General features: G+C 37.6%; 1 protein-coding gene across 3 annotated transcripts in view; it reads right to left on the bottom strand.

The window, feature by feature from the left end:
* Positions 1–931: 931 nt before the first annotated feature.
* The window catches only part of Msrb3 (methionine sulfoxide reductase B3), a 167,954-nt gene continuing 150,394 nt past the window's right edge, over positions 932–18,491 (bottom strand). For all 3 annotated transcript variants that reach the window (XM_047548256.1, XM_047548257.1, XM_047548258.1), the window contains 2 exons: positions 9,378–9,475; positions 932–1,361 (listed from right to left, as the gene is read on the bottom strand). In XM_047548256.1, coding sequence (XP_047404212.1) covers positions 1,197–1,361; positions 9,378–9,475 — 263 coding nt within the window. In that variant the 3' untranslated portion in view covers positions 932–1,196. The remainder of the gene's footprint in view (positions 1,362–9,377; positions 9,476–18,491) is intronic.

Here is an 18,491-nt window from a genome sequence, read left to right as displayed (position 1 = left end):
GATCAGTTTAATTTTACAATACTGATCTTAATTGTATAGCAATATAGTAATTTTGCCCTGAGAGTGTCAATACATTTTACAAATATTATGAGTCCCAGTCTATTTGTACATAAAGAAATAGGCACAGAGAGGCTAAATGGCTTGTCCCTTCTTGCACAGCATGCTAGTTAGTGTCGAGTGCGGGGAGCGGGCCTGGCTCTTTCTACTAGAACCTTTCCAGGGGTAACTAAAGCTGTGCACAAGGTTCCTGCTTTGGGTTCTGTTTGTTACTTGCAGTAACCTGCTAGCTTTTCTGCCCAGCACTGGTTTATTTAGTACTCAAGGCTTCATCCTTGGTCTTCTCTGCTCTCTCTCATTTTGCTGTCTTGATGAAGTGTGTTGTCCCCAGTATTTTATTTTACACAGGGGGATTTACCAAATGCCCTTACAGCTGCAGCTGGTATTAGGTGTGGAGGAAGGTATTATAAAAAGGCAATGGGCAGGTGTTCTTCTCTGTGAACTTTGGACAACATGGGGCTCAACATTTTACAGTTGTCTTGCATTCCAATGTTCTCAATGGAAAATAAAATAAAGGCCTAACCGTGAGGTAATGTTTACCTCTCTGCCACAACATTCAGAGTGCCCCCTCAGATCTGGCAACAATTTAACATAAGGAAAGACTTTAGACCTTCACACCCTTACAGTGAGAAAAAAACGACCTCAGCTCAGACTTTCCACAAAGCTGAGAAGTCTCCTAGACATCACTCTGTCCTTATCTTAGGTAGATCTGTAAAATGCCATGAGACCACGAGTCTCAATGCTGGGCACCTCCCAGCTGTGGTCCCTACTCTGCCTAGATCTTTACTTTCACATCTGAAGACCAAACACCCTCTGCCTCTTAATCAAGAGTTAACAATAACAAAACTCAAAAGAAGATGTGTACTCAAAGAAAAGAATGCCAAAGGTTATTTTAGTGACTTGTGAAGAAGTTTCACAAAGCTATCTCCATTTGCAAAAGCTATAAACAGTTCTTTATCTAGTAAATAGCAAAATACATGGATGGACAGGGCCTCGTTTAAGCGAAAGAAGAAAAAAATCTCAATAGCACAAAACTGCCCTTAAGGTTTTTGAAAAAATATATCTATTAAGATAAACAATTTTCATTTTTTAATAAGCTGTGCATTAAGTACACTTTGTTTCCATCACTCTCCATTTCTCTACAGCTCCGCTTTGTCTGCCTGGGCTGGGCTGCCGACCTCGCTGCCTCCTTCCGCGCCACTGCTGTCCGCAGGTGTGAAAGACAAGGAAGCTGAATTTATGCAGTATCTTTTGCCGGTTGGACGAGGTCCGTCATCAAAAATGTGCCCAAGATGAGCCCCACACTGAAAGAAAAGAACAACATGTAAGGGGGAGTACACACAAAGCAGGCTTTCACAGAGAGCAGCTTAAATGGATGACCAGCCTGTGCAGAGATGATGGAAAGCATCCTGGACGATTTCTAATCCGCCTGTCAATCGCTAAAAACATGGTTTCTGGCAGGCTTTGCACCACATGCTGAGAATAAAAAACACTAGAATTGTGCATATCAGAAATCATTTAGGAGCCACTGTATTTTTTGATCTGCAAAGTCTCTCAGCCAGCTGAAAAATGACTGCAGTAATTTTATGAATTGAATTGACCCTTGATCTCCTCTTTGTAAGAAACATGGCAGAATAAAATCTCTCCCCCCTGGCATTACTTTTGGCTTTGGATGGGTGGTTTCAGATATGCAGAAGTCCACTATAAAAGATACTGTTTAACTGGCCATGACGGAGGTGATGTTTGCTTTCATGGGCAGTAAAACTTAACATCAGACAAGCATTGGATGTTCTTGGAACCCAGTGAAGCAATGGCAAGGCTCAACAGATTTATATCACGGTCACCAGGGCTGCAAGTGTAGCAAATGGAAATGTCTCGAGCTCACACCATTATTTTTTTCCTGGTTTCCATGAGATGCAGTGTCATGCTGGCTTCTTTACCCACGAACTACAGTGTGGGGAGAAGGGAAAAGCTCTTTAGCTAAACTCAATGCCACTGACTATTCAAAAAGTTGGGAAAGGAGAAAAGACCTGGAGTTCAGACAGACAGAAGGATGGATGGTTGCTCGGGATAGTGTTTAAAAGAAATCCATCCCAGAAAAGGTTTTTCCAAAAAGGCTGGCTCACTGAATAAAGACCAGCACTGACTGCTTCAACACTGGGGATGGCTCTCAGAGACTACAGCATGTCATTTCTCCCAGCCTTTCTCAGCAGGGCCAGGAGGAGATGGAGATATTAGTCCACCACATTCAACAGGCCTCAAAAACACATCATTTGTCATGGAACAAAAACACCAAAGGTTGAGGTAAATGACTTCCATTCCCTCATTTAACAGACACTTGTGTGATGTCTGCTACTTGCCAGACTCTGTTCTAGACTCTGGAGATATGGGCAACAATCCCTGGCCTCAAGAGCTTTGATTCCAGTAAGAAAGACAGACAATATTCAAGAAAATTGTGAAACTATAATGTGTAGCATGTAGAAATCAATGCTAAGGAGGGGAAGGAAAAAAAACAGAACATGATACGAAGAAGATGAAGCATCAAGGTTCAGAGCAGATCTCCCTGGAGTGGCCTTGGAATAAGAACCTGAAGGTAGCAGATTTCTAGGGGAGAGCATTTTTGAGGAGAGGGTAGAGTCACAATTTAGATAAGAATATGACAGAAAAGACCTATAGATGATTTATTAATTATTCTCACTGGGCTGCTTCAATGTATAAAAAAACTTATGAACTGAAAGGGAAGATATGAATTGACAAGGGACTGGGGCTGAGGTATGAAATGGAGATGATGAGAGAGAAATGAGGTAGGATACTCATTATGTTGGAAAGAACCAGAACCTCCGTCTCCCCATTGAAAGAGCTAAACTCAATTCTCGAGGGATCCTGAGTTATTAATAAATAGCACAAACAATAACTTTGACTATATGACATTTCCATGTTAAAAGTGCATTCTTATTTTTCTGCCAATATACTGTGTCAGCTTATTAAAGAACTAAAAATGAACCCTGAACTGATTTGATCTATTGCCTGGAAAATATGAAACAGGCCTAAAAAACAAATCTTGCATTATTTTACCACATTCAATGCAGATTTAGGTAATATCAAAGCTGACAGCTCAGATTGCTTTTCCTTTCTATAAACAATCGAGGCTAAATTTTCAGGCATCAGCAGTTAAGATGCACCAGTAAGAATATATCTGCTTGCCCAGTGGACACAGGAATACACCATTTCTGTTTGCCAAATACACCATTTCTGTTTGCCAAAAAGGCCAGCATGCAGTCCAATAGGAACCGGTGCACTTGGTGACCAGTGTGTGAATACAGTTACTGATCTCTCATACAGCTCTGGCACTTTGATTACTTGGCATCTGAAAGGTGACATTTTTGCATAAAAGCCTTAGATGGGAGGGGTGAGGTCTGCATGTGTTTTATGAGAGAATACAGCTATCTGGGCAAAATATATGATATGGCCTTCCTTTACTAATCATCACTTGAGCATATTAAGAAAACAGTTCTATTTAAATTACTCCAAAAATAACATATAGCAAGGATATTCTTGAAGTCATTTAGAAATAAGTCTTCATTTCCCAAATCATTTTTTTAAAAATCCAAACTACAGTAATTTAATCTGTAGTTTCATTTGTTAATCTGGAACCAGTCTTCTGTTAAACAAAAAGGAAAATGCTGCATCTACATTTGTCCCTAAAACAATCCAAAAAAAAAAAAAAAAAAAAAAAAAAGGCAAGGAAAAGAAATGGGTCCGGGATGTGGTAGGCAAATTTTCAGGAAAAGTGTGATGACAGCTGATGGCTTCATGATATTTGTCACAAGATGTTCTGAAAGGTTCACACCAGGCTTAGGTTACCAAGGGTGGAGCAACATTTTAAAGTGGAGACAGGTGTCATTTAAATCTGTGCCACCACATACCTGCCCACCTGTTGCCTGCAAAGTGGCTAGGCCTTTTGAAAGAAGACTAACCACAGGTGCCACTTGTGCTTTCCCCCAGGGATACCCAGTCTCCCATAAAAGACCAGGTTTCTCTGAAAACCGTGCAAGGCCTGCAGGCTCCTCCCTCAGGGCGATGCACATGGAGCCCATTCTTTCCAGCTTCCAGGCCTGGCAGCAGGCTGGGATGATGAATGGAAGTTGTCAGTGATGCATTGTTTCTTTAGCCTCCTGCGAGCTCTGCCTCCCAGCCCCAGCCAACTGGCAATATGTTGGGGTCTCTCAGCACACCTGGTTGTAACTGAAACAAACTGATGGCCCGATGAAGAAATCTCTGAAACCTGCTGTTAATGATTTATTTCAGGATCGAATCTTTAGTGTGTGTTTTGAAAGTTGTTTTTAAAGGTTATATAGTTCTTTATTTTACAGGTAAATAGAAGCCACACACACCTGAATATTCTAGTCCTCATTCTGAAGAAGGATGAGTTCACTATTCGAAGGAAAAAAAATTTAATTCCCACAGACATCCTTTATCATCTAAGCCTCCCATTCAGAAAAGTTGGCAAGAACTTGAGGAGAACCATGGAAAAGGACCTCCTAAAAAAACTGACTGAGCATCAAATTTAACATAATTTCCTAAAATCTGACTGTAATTCTCACCGGTGTGCATGAGAAACACAAATAGTGTATTCAGCACAGTTACATATTTCTGCACTGATGTATTTCCCACTGTCCTAGAGGGCTTTCTCCTAGCTGTTCCTAGGATGTTTGGGCTTTATTATTGTCATTTTCTCTTAAGTGTTTGATCTACAGCATGAAACATTTTCAAAGCAGGGCTTTTACACTTGGGCACATGGGGCAGGATGGGAAAGAGAAAACAGTTTTAAGAAGAAAAGCAATTTACTTTGCCAGTATTCTGTTTTCTCCCACTGTTATTGAAGACACTTGTGTCTAAGTATGGGCCCTTTTCCTCTATGCTTGTGATATTAATCTTTTGCCAAGGAAATGATTGTGAAGTCACCAGTTTAGCATTCTGATTTTACTGAAAGATCAGAAAAAGAGAGATGGGCTGTGAGTCTGAAACCCAATTGTAACACATGGGTATCTTTAATCATCAGCAATATATGAGCTGTCATCTGCAGAAGATTAATAAGGTTTGGAGTTTTACCAAAAACAGTTTAACTTCTGAAAAATACTTTGTATTGGTAGATATCTACCTTTCTGTTGATTTGACTGACTTAGGACAAATTAATAATGACCTAAAACAAATCTAAGGGACTCAACCATAGACTCAAGCAGTAATAGCGACAGTCACACACAGACTCCAGCTTGGGTAAACACAGGATCTGATGATTTCCTCGAAGATTATTATAAAAAGTTAAGTAATTTATTAGTCTCCCATTTGATCCAGATGTAGAATTTTGATATGAAGAAGGAACAATTCCCCAAGTATTTCCAGGAGGGTCTTATTTTGCCAACTACACTTGACCATGCGAATCTTGCCTCTTTGCACTGAATTTAAACTCTGACCAAGTATTGTTCAATAAGCTGGAGTTGGAAGATTAGGAAAAAGCTGTCAACAAATTATTCACAATAGTCGGTGAAACTGGAATAAAAGCAATCTAACCTATTACAAGTTGAAAATATAAACAAAATTAAGGAAAATTATTCATAATTGAAAATCATTAGGAAAAGACTGGCCAGAGAAAAGATACACATGCCCACCAGAGTAGGCAAATGGAAGATAAAGACCATCCTTAGAAGAAAGAATTGAGATGCAATTCCTCAATTCAGGAGCACACAGGAAACAAACAGGGCTGCAGAAAAATTTCAGAATACAACAGGGCAATGTATTCCTCCTTAAGCAACAATCATGACGGCAGGAGGACCCCCTACTACTGCCTATTTTCTGTTAACTGAAGCAGTGTGCCAGGTTTCTTATACAACACTCTGTTAAAAAGATCTAATTGCAAAATTTCTCTGAGAAGTGTCACAAGGACTGAACCAATCTTACCGTCCTCAAGAAAAACTTCATTAAAACACTATTGCCTAAGATGTCACTGAACACATGGGAAAACTACAATCTACTATCAAAATGTGGTAGGCTACGGGCTCCCAACCTGTCTATAATTCCTACCCAAATATGAGCCCTAATTCATTACATTCATGATGTGCTTAATACCACAATTAAAAAAAAAAAGAGTCCTAGTACTAAAACAAGAGCAGACCAGTGAAATATTGCCATATTGCCAGGCAAACCAGTTGAATCTACTGGTTTCATCTATGCATCCGTGTTGGCAGTAAGAGGGTCTTTATACTTAGATATTCCACCTTTATCTCCCAAAAAGAAGTATTCCACATAATATGCTTGACTGAAAATGTCTATACTAAAAGCATCTAACGGGACTCTTCATAACACAAATTACATTACTGCAATTCACTTCAGAGAAAGGAAAACAAGAATTTTAGAAAAAGTAAAAGCAAACCAGAGAAACTTCCTACACCATCTCACCAGCAAAACAAAAACTATCCTTCTCTGCAAAAAGGAAGATGTGATAACAAGAGACAATTTAAACTGGAAAAAAAAAAGGTCGAAAAAAGATTAACCAGTAAATAAAAAATAATGTTAAGAATAAGGAAGTAGGAAGCAAAATACAAATGGTTGCACTAGCATGGGAACTATTATATCAGTTATTTTCTTTTTAAGTCAAGGTAAAAAGAATTTATGAGAAAAAGGAAAAGAAAACACTATCAAAGGAAAATAAATGTGTGTGAAACACACAAATTAGATGACAAAGAAACTGAAGTAGAAGATTCTCTAGCATGCTTCAATTTAGTGGGCTGATGTTGTAGTTGGGAGCAGACACCCTGTGCTCTGCTGCATGGGGACAGCCAGCAAGCCTATCGGTCTATATGCTGGAACTCAATAATCTCCCACATGGAGCTCACTGTAAAGCATGCATTTTTATACATTCCTTAGAGGAACACGTTTCTCTCTCTCTCTCTCTTTAAATTTAGAACTTTTATTTAACAAAGAGTCAAATGCTTTCTAAATATGAAAAGTGAAGGTGGTGGACAGAGTGCCCGAAAGGAACACGTTGGTGTTAGGTCTTCACACAACCCTCAGGAAAGAACCCAAAGACTAGTCGCAGCCATCCCAGCCTTGACCAGAGGGCTAGGATATCGTTCATGAATGTCACCTCGTCTTGGCATTGCCTGTGGGTTTCATTTCTCTTTGGTCACTGTAGGACACATTCAAGAATGATCTTTTCTTGACCACTGTCAATTTAAATGTCTGTAGCTGGCACAGGGAAAGGAGGAAGCTTATTTCAACTGTGAATTATAAGAATTAGTTACAAAAAAATAAGAAAGTAGAGACTTAAGGAAAGTTAATAACATACATCTCACTTTTTATGAGTCTTGTTTTCATTGTTTGAAAATGGGTTGTGAGTGAAAAGGAAAAGAGTAGTCACAGAGCAGTTTAAAAATAGAAGAAAATATTAGCTTTAAGAAAGATTTACTAAGTATCATGTATTTAAATTACAAATTACTGTGTACCATCCTGTCTATACTTTTTTTTGTCAAAAATTTTAGATTCTTGGGTAATCTCAATTTTTGGGTGACTTTTCCAATTCATCAATTATAATTCAATTGATTAAAACTGAATTACATTAAACCAACAGCAGGAAAATCATGGGATTTTTCATTTAATTTATTGTTGTTATTGTTGTTGTTGTTGTTGTTAGTGGGTGTGTGTAGTACTGGGTATCAAACCCAGGGCTTTGTGAACACTAGTCAAATACTCTACCATTGAGCTCTAGCCTCAATCCTAAATTTTTTATTTTAATTCGTCTCCTTCTGGTAACACTACTTGCTACATTGTCTCTCATGTAAAGCTCTGGGAACAGACTGCCTTGTACTGAAGTCTCACTTCTGCCACTTAAATCTACGTAAGTTTACAAAAGTTCAATTGCCCTCTTTGTGCCTCAGTTTCATCTATTATAAAATAAGGGAGAGGAGAAGTACCTACCAAATAGGGTTATTGAGAGTATTATCCAGGGGAGAGGTTTTAAATACCGCATGCAGGCTGTGCCTAGCCCAACTAAATCAGATTGGCTAGGGATGAAGCCCAGCATCAGAAAGTTTCACTACCATGTTCAGAGACTCATTTCTGAGAAATGAAAGTAGAAAGAAAATGTGATTTAGATAAAATATGTAGTCTATTTTTCAAGGGAAAGAGTGGATCCCATATCTGTAAGACAGTAAACTTGCCAGTCTTATTTTTTATTTACAAAATTGAAAACAGAAATTCATCATGTGGTCAGGTTCAAACCAATCTCCCTCCCTACTTGGTAGTAAATATGCCACCTACTCCCTAAAAATCTTGTGCCTGATGAAGGGAATTGAAAAAAAAATGGATAAAGGGCAAGTAGAAGAATCCTGAGGGAGGCCCTTGTGACAATCACTTTGTTATTGCAGCCCCCTGACTGGGCCCCCTTTGCCCCTGATCTGTGCAATAGACACCTTCTAACAAATCCCATGGTAGTATCAATGAATGTCCATGCCACAATCAGACTGTACATTTTACTTATTTAAAGCAGATTAGAAGAGAAGGACTGCCTATCATAGGATATGCAGTTGCTCTTATTCTGTATATATGGAAGTTCTAGTTATATTACTGGGTTTAGGAACAAAATACCCACAAGTTTAAGTCTCTCAACAGATTAACTACTTTTGCTTCCTTCTCAAAACATGCTCATTTTCTCCCTTAGAGCCAGCATTAATTTGGCTAGAAAGCAATGGACAGTACTCATGAGAACATACTTAGAAATGAGGATGTTGGCATGACAGGAGATGCAGAGAAAGAATGACCTCATCTCATATTCCTCAACGAGCCTATCACTGGACTTCTTATACAGCCTCTCTGCAACCTCCCTCCTTACACCCACGCAAGAAAAATCATTTCTGGGGTCTTCATAACCGTGTTTTGGATCATAGCCATTAAAGGCACAATGCCTGAATGATGAACTTCAGAGAGAAGGAGATTATCAAACACCAAGCTATACAAGGCCATATAATGAAATTTTCATATACCTATCCAGATAGGAGCCCACTCCCCATTATATTGAGTCAAATGAAGGGTTTTTATCTTACCAATTATTTTGTTTAACAGTGTTGAAGCCAAAGAACAATATTTCATCAGACTGGTTAAACACCTGAAGACTGAGGTATCATTCAAACTTTGAAAAGACTTCATTGTGCTTGTCTGTCCCACTTGAGAACAGTTGCTTGATATCAGTTGCTGTATTTAGCACAAGCAAGAGTCTTGAAAGTGTTTGCAATGGCCTATTGGGTTTTCAGGTGGGGTTAACTAACCTGAGAGCAGCTTGTTTCCACCCTGTGCATCCCGTAGGAAAAGTCATCTGTGAACGTGATGGCCTCAGAACTGATCACATCATGGAAGGAAGGCCAACCTGGACAGACAGAACAGGCACACGAAATAGAAACAGAGAGGAGAGATATACCACTGTGGGTTAAAAGGCAATTTTAATTCAATACTAAGCAAATTTGTCAATCCTTAGTTTATGACTCATGCTTAACTTTTTCAACTAGAAAAAAAGTCAAAAGCTGAAGTATATTTTGCAAGATACAATTTTTTTTAAAGAGTAACCCTTTTCTCACATCCAGATTATAGTTGCACTGGGGTCTGATGTCTCATGAGACATTATTAGGCCACCCAATAGTTTTCCAGAGCATTCCCAAACTTTAAAAGTTCTCTGCCCCCATTCTTTCGTCTCCAGAGTCACTGGCATGACCCTGAAGCACTATCAATCTTCCACTATGACACTTTGTAAAATGCAATCAATTGGTCTGGCTGTTAACTTTCCAACTATTTCATGCTTCTATATAAAGTGTGCTTTTTCAATATTTGGATGGTTCAAATATAAAAAAATGAATAACCATTTTGATCAAATTTCCCAGCACAAGATGTATCTGGAGCATGACTTATATTCTGTGGGAACAGGCTTACTCACTTCATAGGAGAAATTCACAGAATAGCCTTCCTCTCATCTCCAGGTAGCACCTTCTCTCAAATAGCACCTTGTTCCAAGTTTCATTTATTCCAATGGTTTAAAAATACATTCACATTTTAATAAACACAATGGAAAGTGGATCATAAGACTGGTACAGATGTTTTGAGTCTACACTCAGGTTTTGTGTTCAATACTTATGGGCATGTTTTTATGTTTCCTAAAAATATGTGTGGAGTTTCTGAACTGCAGTCTGAATCCCCTAATGATGAAAGAGGTGCCATGTTGTTGGACTGCTGGTGCAACTTTTTTTTCTCTTTTTAGAAGTCAGATTTATTCTTGCAAAAAGAAGGAAGCCCTTTAAAACACAATGCTTTATGTTAATACACATATTGAAGGAAAACAGAATGCAAACTTCAACAATATCATTTCCAGTTTCAAACAAAAAAATTAGCTCATGCCAAGTTTTTATAAGAGACTGGCCCAAGCTCCCCACCCCTACTATACAAAAGTATAGTCCTCACAGTCAGTGCTAGATAGAACACCACAGTTTAAACACTCTCCAATTCCTTGATTCCAGCTCAAGGCTACGACAAACCACCAGGAAAATCTTAATCTCCTAGACTCTGACATTTCACAAATTAGTTATGCAAAGTGCCAGTATCATTTAAAAAAAAATAATTTCTGCCTACTTTTTAAATTCTAAAGGGATTTTAAATACATTCTAAGCTATGGAATTTGGTTTACAATGGTTGTTTGATACATTTCAGTATCCTTGTTCAATGACAGAAGTGCCAATTGCTCACAAAGACAAGTGCTAGTGATAATATTTAGTGACACTGAAAATTAAAGCCATTTATCTATGAAAAGAAAGAAAACATTGTGTACTTTCTTTTTTAACCTTCCATGGCCTAAATCATTTGGTAGTAGTTTAAGGCAACTGATATTAAGGGGGGGCACACTTGATTCAGTAGTAAACAGACAGAAGACTAAGGAATTTGTTGTTGTTTTAAATTGACTGTAAAGTACCTTTGTGCATTTGTGTGTGCACATGTACATACATACACACACATATATGTACATATATTATATACATATATACAATATATGTATATATAAATATGTATATATATAATACATGTATATATAACATTTATATGACTATAATATATATTACACTGGATTTGTGATTTGTTTTCATATCCTCCTCCCTGACTAGGAGGTGAGCATCTTGAAGGCACTCTAAATTCACTGACCTGAGTATTCTCACTGCCTACCACAGTGCCCAGCACAAAGGCAAAGTTCAGATGCTTACTACACTGATTTGCAATGAGCCTTAAATCACTGGAATAAATAATTCAGCACATCACAGAAGCCTTCAGCAAAGAGAAAGAATATAAGCATACTCCTTTTTTACAGAAGAGATTAAGAAATATCAGTGCTAGTTTCTTTCTGCAGTATCCAACTTCGCTTAATTACTATAGTAAGCCTCTCTACATAGGCAGATAAGTAGCCCTATTACGTATTCAGCATGGTGGAAACATGAAGATCACCTGGTTACTCATATTACAAGGTTTTAGAGAGAGCAGAGGGATAAGTTACTTATCTAGGTTACACAGGCATTAAGCAGCAGAGTCAAAACTAGAATTGGAGAATTTTGACTTTCAGACTCTCTTTAGATTCCACTTTCTTCCTCAACAAAAGCCTGAGAGGTCTTTGATTTAAAAGCACTCTAGCAGCTAGGAGGTTGCGGGTTTTAAGAAACCTTTTCAGTTCTGTCTGGATTAGTTGATTGTTGCACTTCTGGGTCACTAACGCAGACAATGAATGTACCCTAAAACAATGCCTCTCACTTTCTAATGACCAAAGTGCTTAAAGGGAAAGTCCAAGAGTAATGATGTTAATGATGCAATCTACTTTGAGATATATATATAATTTTTTATTCATTTACCTAAAATAATCATGAAGACTTAGAAACTCACCATTCAGCAGTAGCATTCAGAAAACTGTCAATTGTAATTGAAATTGTAATTTAAAAATCGTAATTTAAATGAGTTTCCTAATTCTACTTTTCTCCTAATAATTGCAAATACTTGTCCACTAAAGATTCAGAGGGGAAGGGACTTGTTTCAAATGAGTCATGTATTTTGTCTACCTGAAATAAATATTTACAAATGTTCCAAAAAAAAACTGTATTCAAAAACAGAGCAGGGTGAAGTGGGGTGAAATGAGTGGAAGTTCTCAAAAGATTTCAGTGTTCCTCGGGAACTACTGATACTTGAATAGGTTTTTGTTGTTGTTGTTGTTTTCTATGGGATTATTTCATTGGAAGAAACAATAAAAATAATGAAAACAAAAATCAATAAAGACATTTCAAAACTCCCCAAGTTCACAGTGTCCTTTTGCACCGTGGAAGAAATGCAGCTTTCAGATGCAATATTCGACTTGTCACCCAAATCTGAATCACTGGAAACTGACAGGAGAAACCATGTTGAAGACTATAATCCCCAGTGATGGAGCACATTTTGAAAAAAAATTGGAGCTAACTTCACCAGTAAGGTTAACAAAAGGGATGGGCGAGTTGCTTTGCTAGGTCTCTCAGAAAAAGCGAAGGTTTGTGGAAAGAGAATCCATCAGAAAGGTAAGTCCTTAATGACAATCAAGCTAAGAAGGACCTTCGCCCAAGAATAAATTGTCTTATGGCAGAGAAGCCACAGTGATGACAGCACTTTGAAAGCGGAATTCCCTCATCATGTGAAAGTATTTAAAGGAGGAACTCTTCACTGCTGTAAAAATCCTCAAAGGAAACCCTGCCCCCACTGCTAATAATAAGAAAAGTGCTTCAAAGGGTGATAGGCAAAGACTGAAGCAATCTGCGTCTTGTTGAGAAAATTATCTTGAGCAAAAGGGTGGGGGGAGGGGAGTGTTTATGTCAGTTTTGACATTAAAGAAAGATCATCCATCCTCCTTTCTCTAGGCTTTTCCTTTTGGTCTTCTCATCTAACAAAACATTATTTGTTTTGGATGCATTCCATGCACTTTTTAAAAGGAAAGTCATGTGAAAACCTGTAAAAACAGAGTGAGCTCCCTCCACCCCCAATACATCCCTTTGTTTCCACTTGGTGAGGTTGGATTTGGGCCTATAATCATTTCATTTCAAAGAATATAAACTGTGCTTTTATATATTAGCCTACTAGTATCAAGAATATCTTCTTTTCAATAAATACATTCTCTCCTCGAGGAATTCCCATCTCCAGATAGCAAATAAATACAGCTACTGCAACTGAAGCAGACCAGTTGGAATATGGCAGTTCTGCTTCAGTTTTATTCAACCACTAGGCCACATGCGTCTGTAGTTATAACTTAATACTTCTTGTATAATGTGAAACAAATCCAGAACATGCCCATTTACATCTCTAATGTAAGAATAAGTGAGACAGAATATTAATAGTGGTTCCTTGGTGCTGTTACCATCTAAATTATAAGGGATTTTTTTCTAGATTGAAGTAAAAACAATTATTCCACTCCCTCTCCATAATGTAGCTGATGCAGCTGCTCTGGGTCTACTTGAACCCATAATTGAACAGTGACATGGTTTTTCACAAGTAGTGTTCTGTTGACACATCTTCAATATTTCACTCCAATAGAATCCTAGGAAAAACCTCCTCAGTTCCCTATCCCTACCTAATCCTCCTTTCTTTCAAAAATCTTTAAAACAAGTTGTTAAAATTAGCAACAGATTATAAACAATTTGAAGCCAATACCATCTGTACCATGTCTAGAAAGTGTGGCCCTCACTTCCCGATTCTTAACAAAGATGACTGTGCAGCTTCTACTTCTCCTACGTCCTTCCCTTGCCCCTAAATAAAAATTAGAAACTTTACTAAGTTAGCTATATGACCAATCAGTAGAACATAGAAAAACTACCCATGAACACAAATTTACTGAATTGAAAGGTAATTACAAATATTTTCTTATGAATACCAGTTGAGCTTAGGTGATAGTTTAATAATGATGATTTAGTTGGGTATGGTCATTCATGCCTTTAATCCCAGAGATAAGGAGGCTGAGGCAGGAAGACCACAAGATCTTGAGACTAGCCTGGACAACTTAGTGAGACACTGTTTTAAAATAAGAAATGAATAAATGAAAGGGGATAAGAATGTAGTTCACTGGTAGAGTGCCCACGGGTTCAACCACTAGTATAGCAATAAATAAATATTGATGATTTATATTTGAGCAGAGCTTTGTTAAGGTAAGTTGAAGATGTACATCCATATCTTTAGGGTGTGCCAATTATCATACCTCTATAATTCTAGAGACATATTTCAAAATTTTCAGCTTTTGGTTTTCCTTGTAGCCAGAGTGTTTAGCTCACTGACCGCAATTTACCTTATCAGCCACCTCAAGACAAATAATGAAGCTCCCTATGAAGGTCCCCTGTGGACAAGAATTGTTCTAAGATTAGACCTCTGATTCTTGCCAAATTATTCATTTGGCTTTGCATTCAAGTATAACTTTTATCTCGTTTTTAAAAGGATGATCCTCTATTCCCCTTCAAAGACCCATTTGGTTGCAATCTAGTCTTCCAAAAGTTTAAGTAGCAATCAACCAAATACATGCATGTAGTAGAAAATAAAAAATGCAAGATGGTTCACTATGAGATTTTCCCTTTCAATCCCTCACCCACCCACAGGCAACTAAGATTAATAGGTTTTCAGTTTAGTTCTAAAACAATGTGCTTATGCTGCTACCTCTTGATTCATTCATTTTAAGCCTGTGCTGTACAACACAGTAGTTACTAGGCACATATCATGAATTAAGTTTAAATTAATTAAAATTACATAAATTATTCCTCAGTCACATGAGCCACATTTCAAGTTCCCAACCATCCTATGTAGCTAACAGCTGCATAGATACGCACAAAACATTTCCACCATGATTTCCCCAGATTAGGATATTTCTACCTTAAACAATGCTGTTTGACATTTGATTGGTTTCTTCTAATGAAAGATGGAGAGTTAGTATTGTGCCTGTACTAGTCTCCTGCATCCCCTTTCCAGTTTTTGATACTTATGTTATTTTTAATTTTTTTTAAAAAACCTCACTTTAACATCTACATCTTGAATGGGAATTTAAGTTCAACAAAAGTAGGAAATGTGCTTGTTCATCACAATATTGCCAACCACCTAAAAGAGTGTCTGCTACATAAAAGGTGTTCCAAAAACTATCTGACAAAAGAACACATGAAAACATGAATATCCTGTAGCATAGACATAACTGTTTTTGACTCTCCACTCTGTAAAATGGCCTTAGAACCCTCATCTTCCCTCCAATGGAATCTTTGCCTCCATTCCAGCAACCAAGCATAACTAAGTCTTTTTTGCTTTTCTATAGATTATAAGAAATGAAAACTAATACACAGAATTTGTATTATTATGCTATATACCTGTTGCTAACTGCAGGGCTAAAGGGTGTTAGCACTGTTTTTCCTTCTCTAGGGTCCAAATGTCATGATCCTGGATTGCCTAACATCAAAAAAGATTTTTCCTTTTGTTGACTGCATTATTGTTAAAAGGTATACCACCTTTCTTTTCATTTTTTGTTTGGATCATGACTTTATTATTCAGTTGTATAAAATTTTTCTGTAATTCAAGATTTTAATATTTGTAGGTATTTCAAGTATATGCAAAAATGAAAAACATAACATAATGGGTGTCCATGATTTAACCTATTAATTGTCCAGATTTAACAGATAATAACATTGTTTCCTGTATTTGCTTTGATTTTTTTCTTTTTCTCTTACAAAGAAAAATGTTATATGTCAGCTAGATCTGACTCTAACCTTCTCTGTACTCCTCTACGTCTTGATGAGCCAAAGACAATTGTTTTACGTACCATTTCCATACTTGTTTTGATTCATTTTCTTCATATGTCTATGTCCAAGTGATATGTAACATTTTAAATGTTTAAAACATTTATAAAAATGACATTGCATTGCAGGTATCTTTTAGCGACTGATTTTTTCACATTATTCTTGTTCTTTTGATTAAAAACAGTATTATTTTGTTTTATAAATCAAGTATCTTTCCAAATACTGAGAATATGAATTACAGAGTTATTTTATTTTACTTTTGTACTATTCTCTAAAATATCTCTGTTTCCTCTGGGGCAATTGTTCTCCTTATCTTGTTTTTTTGTTTTGTTTCCCTTTCAGGCTCTTGGTGTCCTTCTTCCATCTCTGGTGATCCCTGATCAACACTACCTCCTGTTTTATGATGGAGGTCTGGGTCAGTTATCTTACCAGTCTGATGTAGGTTTCCTCTACTGTCAGGAATAGTATCGGTTTGTTTCCTTAGCAGGTCTTATCTCTAACAGAAAAACTGCCTGGAGCTCTGGGAGCATTGTCATTGTTTGCTGACCAGGCAATGGTTTATTTTGGTGTTCCCTAAACACCTGAAAGGGGAATGGTTTACTAGGCAGTACCAACACCTCAATAAGAACACCAGGTCACTCAGACAGGTTGTTTAAAAACCTTAAAAAAGCACCATCTTCCAGGACTTTTTTTTCTCATGGATAACTGGTGAGCTGTCATTATAAATGTGAAGGTGAGGAAGATGTAAAACTGCTCAACCTGTTCTTCAGACTTTGGAGCTAGCACCTCGTCGGCAAGCCATTTTGCTCTTGCCAATTCTAAGCTTCTTTGTAACCCCACTGGGCATCTCTATAACAACTCTCCTGCACACTGGCGGTTGCAGCCTTCTTTGATCAGTCACACCCATTTCTACCTCCCACTCCACTGGAAAAAGTTTTTAAACTTCCTTGTCTGCCCTAAATGGCCCACCCACCCCAATTTTCTTTGCGTTGTGTTTCCTCTTCTTTTGCTCCTCCTACTCCTCCTCTTCTTCCTCTGACTCTCATTTTAAAAAGGGGTCTCATGGGACAGAGGAGAAATAATCGTGTATGCTATCTATATCATCTTAAGAAGTTGAAATTTAAAAAAAAAATACTGTTAGTCTTTTTGTACTAACCACAATTGAATTATTTTTATCTTATTGATTAAAAATAGTAAAACCCAGTAAGCTTTAGCAGCTTTAACTGGCTCAGGTTTAACCCTGAGGCTAAAAACTGACAGTGGATTAAGTGTCTGAGACTAACCACTCATGACCTTGGCAATGCCATTTGAGCTGGAATCAGCAAGTCAGAGAGCCTTCCTGCTGACTTGCTCAGTAAAAGAAATACCTTGAACTGTTTTTCAAGTTTATGTTTTATTGTTTAATATTAGTTGAGAATTTATACCTTCCAGGCATTTATACCTTCCTGGCATTGCAAACATAAGGACAAATATCCCCCTCTATGTTCATGACATGATTTTATTATTGCCAACAAGCGAGAGTCTCAAGAAGCAAACGACTCCAATCAGGACAAAGGGATTGACAACAGTTACAACTGAAAAAAAAAAAAATCACTGACTTTGACAAACTTTCTCCCATGCTTCATTCAGCTTTATTAACTGGAACCTAAAATAAAAATGATACCTAAAATGCTTACCTTGAAAAGCAAGGAGGTTAAAACATAAATGAAATTAGCATAAATCTATTTGTAGATTCTAACAATTTATGAAGATAAGACTGCTAATAAAATTTAAATGCAAGTTACTGGTGTAGCATTAATTTATTCTGGGTACCGGTTACCATGCTTTTTCATTTTCTTGTCAAGTAACCCAGGAGTTCTAAATGACGGTGGCATGGCTGCCAGCCGCATTTAGGATGACAGGATGATTGGGGGTACTGGAAGGCTTTTAAACAGACTGCTAACATGATCATATTTGTGTTTTATGAAGATGCTAGAAGCAGGCTGGAAGGTGAGGGATAAGAAGGAGCATGAAAACAGGAATATAGGTGGAAGATTATATACAGAACAGAACTGATGAAGTTCAAATGAAGACATTTACAACAGTACTGGAGAGCAGGGGACAGACTATGGAGAGATTAAGAACAGAATTCCCTGATTTGGGTGTCTGCAGTATATATGGGGCAGTGAAGGAGGACAGAATCCAATTATTACTAGGTTTCCAGGCCTTGAGACAAGCTGGATCATGCTAGACATACATTTTTTGCAGGGAAAATCATAAAATCAGTTTCTTTAGTAACTTTGTAGGAGGTGGAGGGATATGTGGACTTAGAGGTGAAAACTAAGCCAAAGATACAGATGTGAAAGTCATCAGAACATAGAAGACAGCAAGGCGGTTTATGAGGACAGGTAGGAGGGAATTCAGGGAAGAGGTGAACAAACAGGTACTTAAAAGTTGGTCAGAGGAAGAGTCAATAAAAATAAATAAATAACAGAGTTTTTCAAGAAATGGGAGGAAGACAAGAGAACCAGGACAGAGTCCAAAGGAGAAAAATGATTTAATATTGGAGGGCACACAATAGTGCCACAGTCTACAGAAAGGACA

The sequence above is a fragment of the Sciurus carolinensis genome, chromosome 4, assembly GCF_902686445.1.
Source record: "Sciurus carolinensis chromosome 4, mSciCar1.2, whole genome shotgun sequence".
Classification (NCBI taxonomy): Eukaryota; Metazoa; Chordata; class Mammalia; order Rodentia; family Sciuridae; genus Sciurus; species Sciurus carolinensis.
Note: the sequence above shows the minus strand (reverse complement) of the source record. Positions and strands in the feature narration are given on the sequence as shown.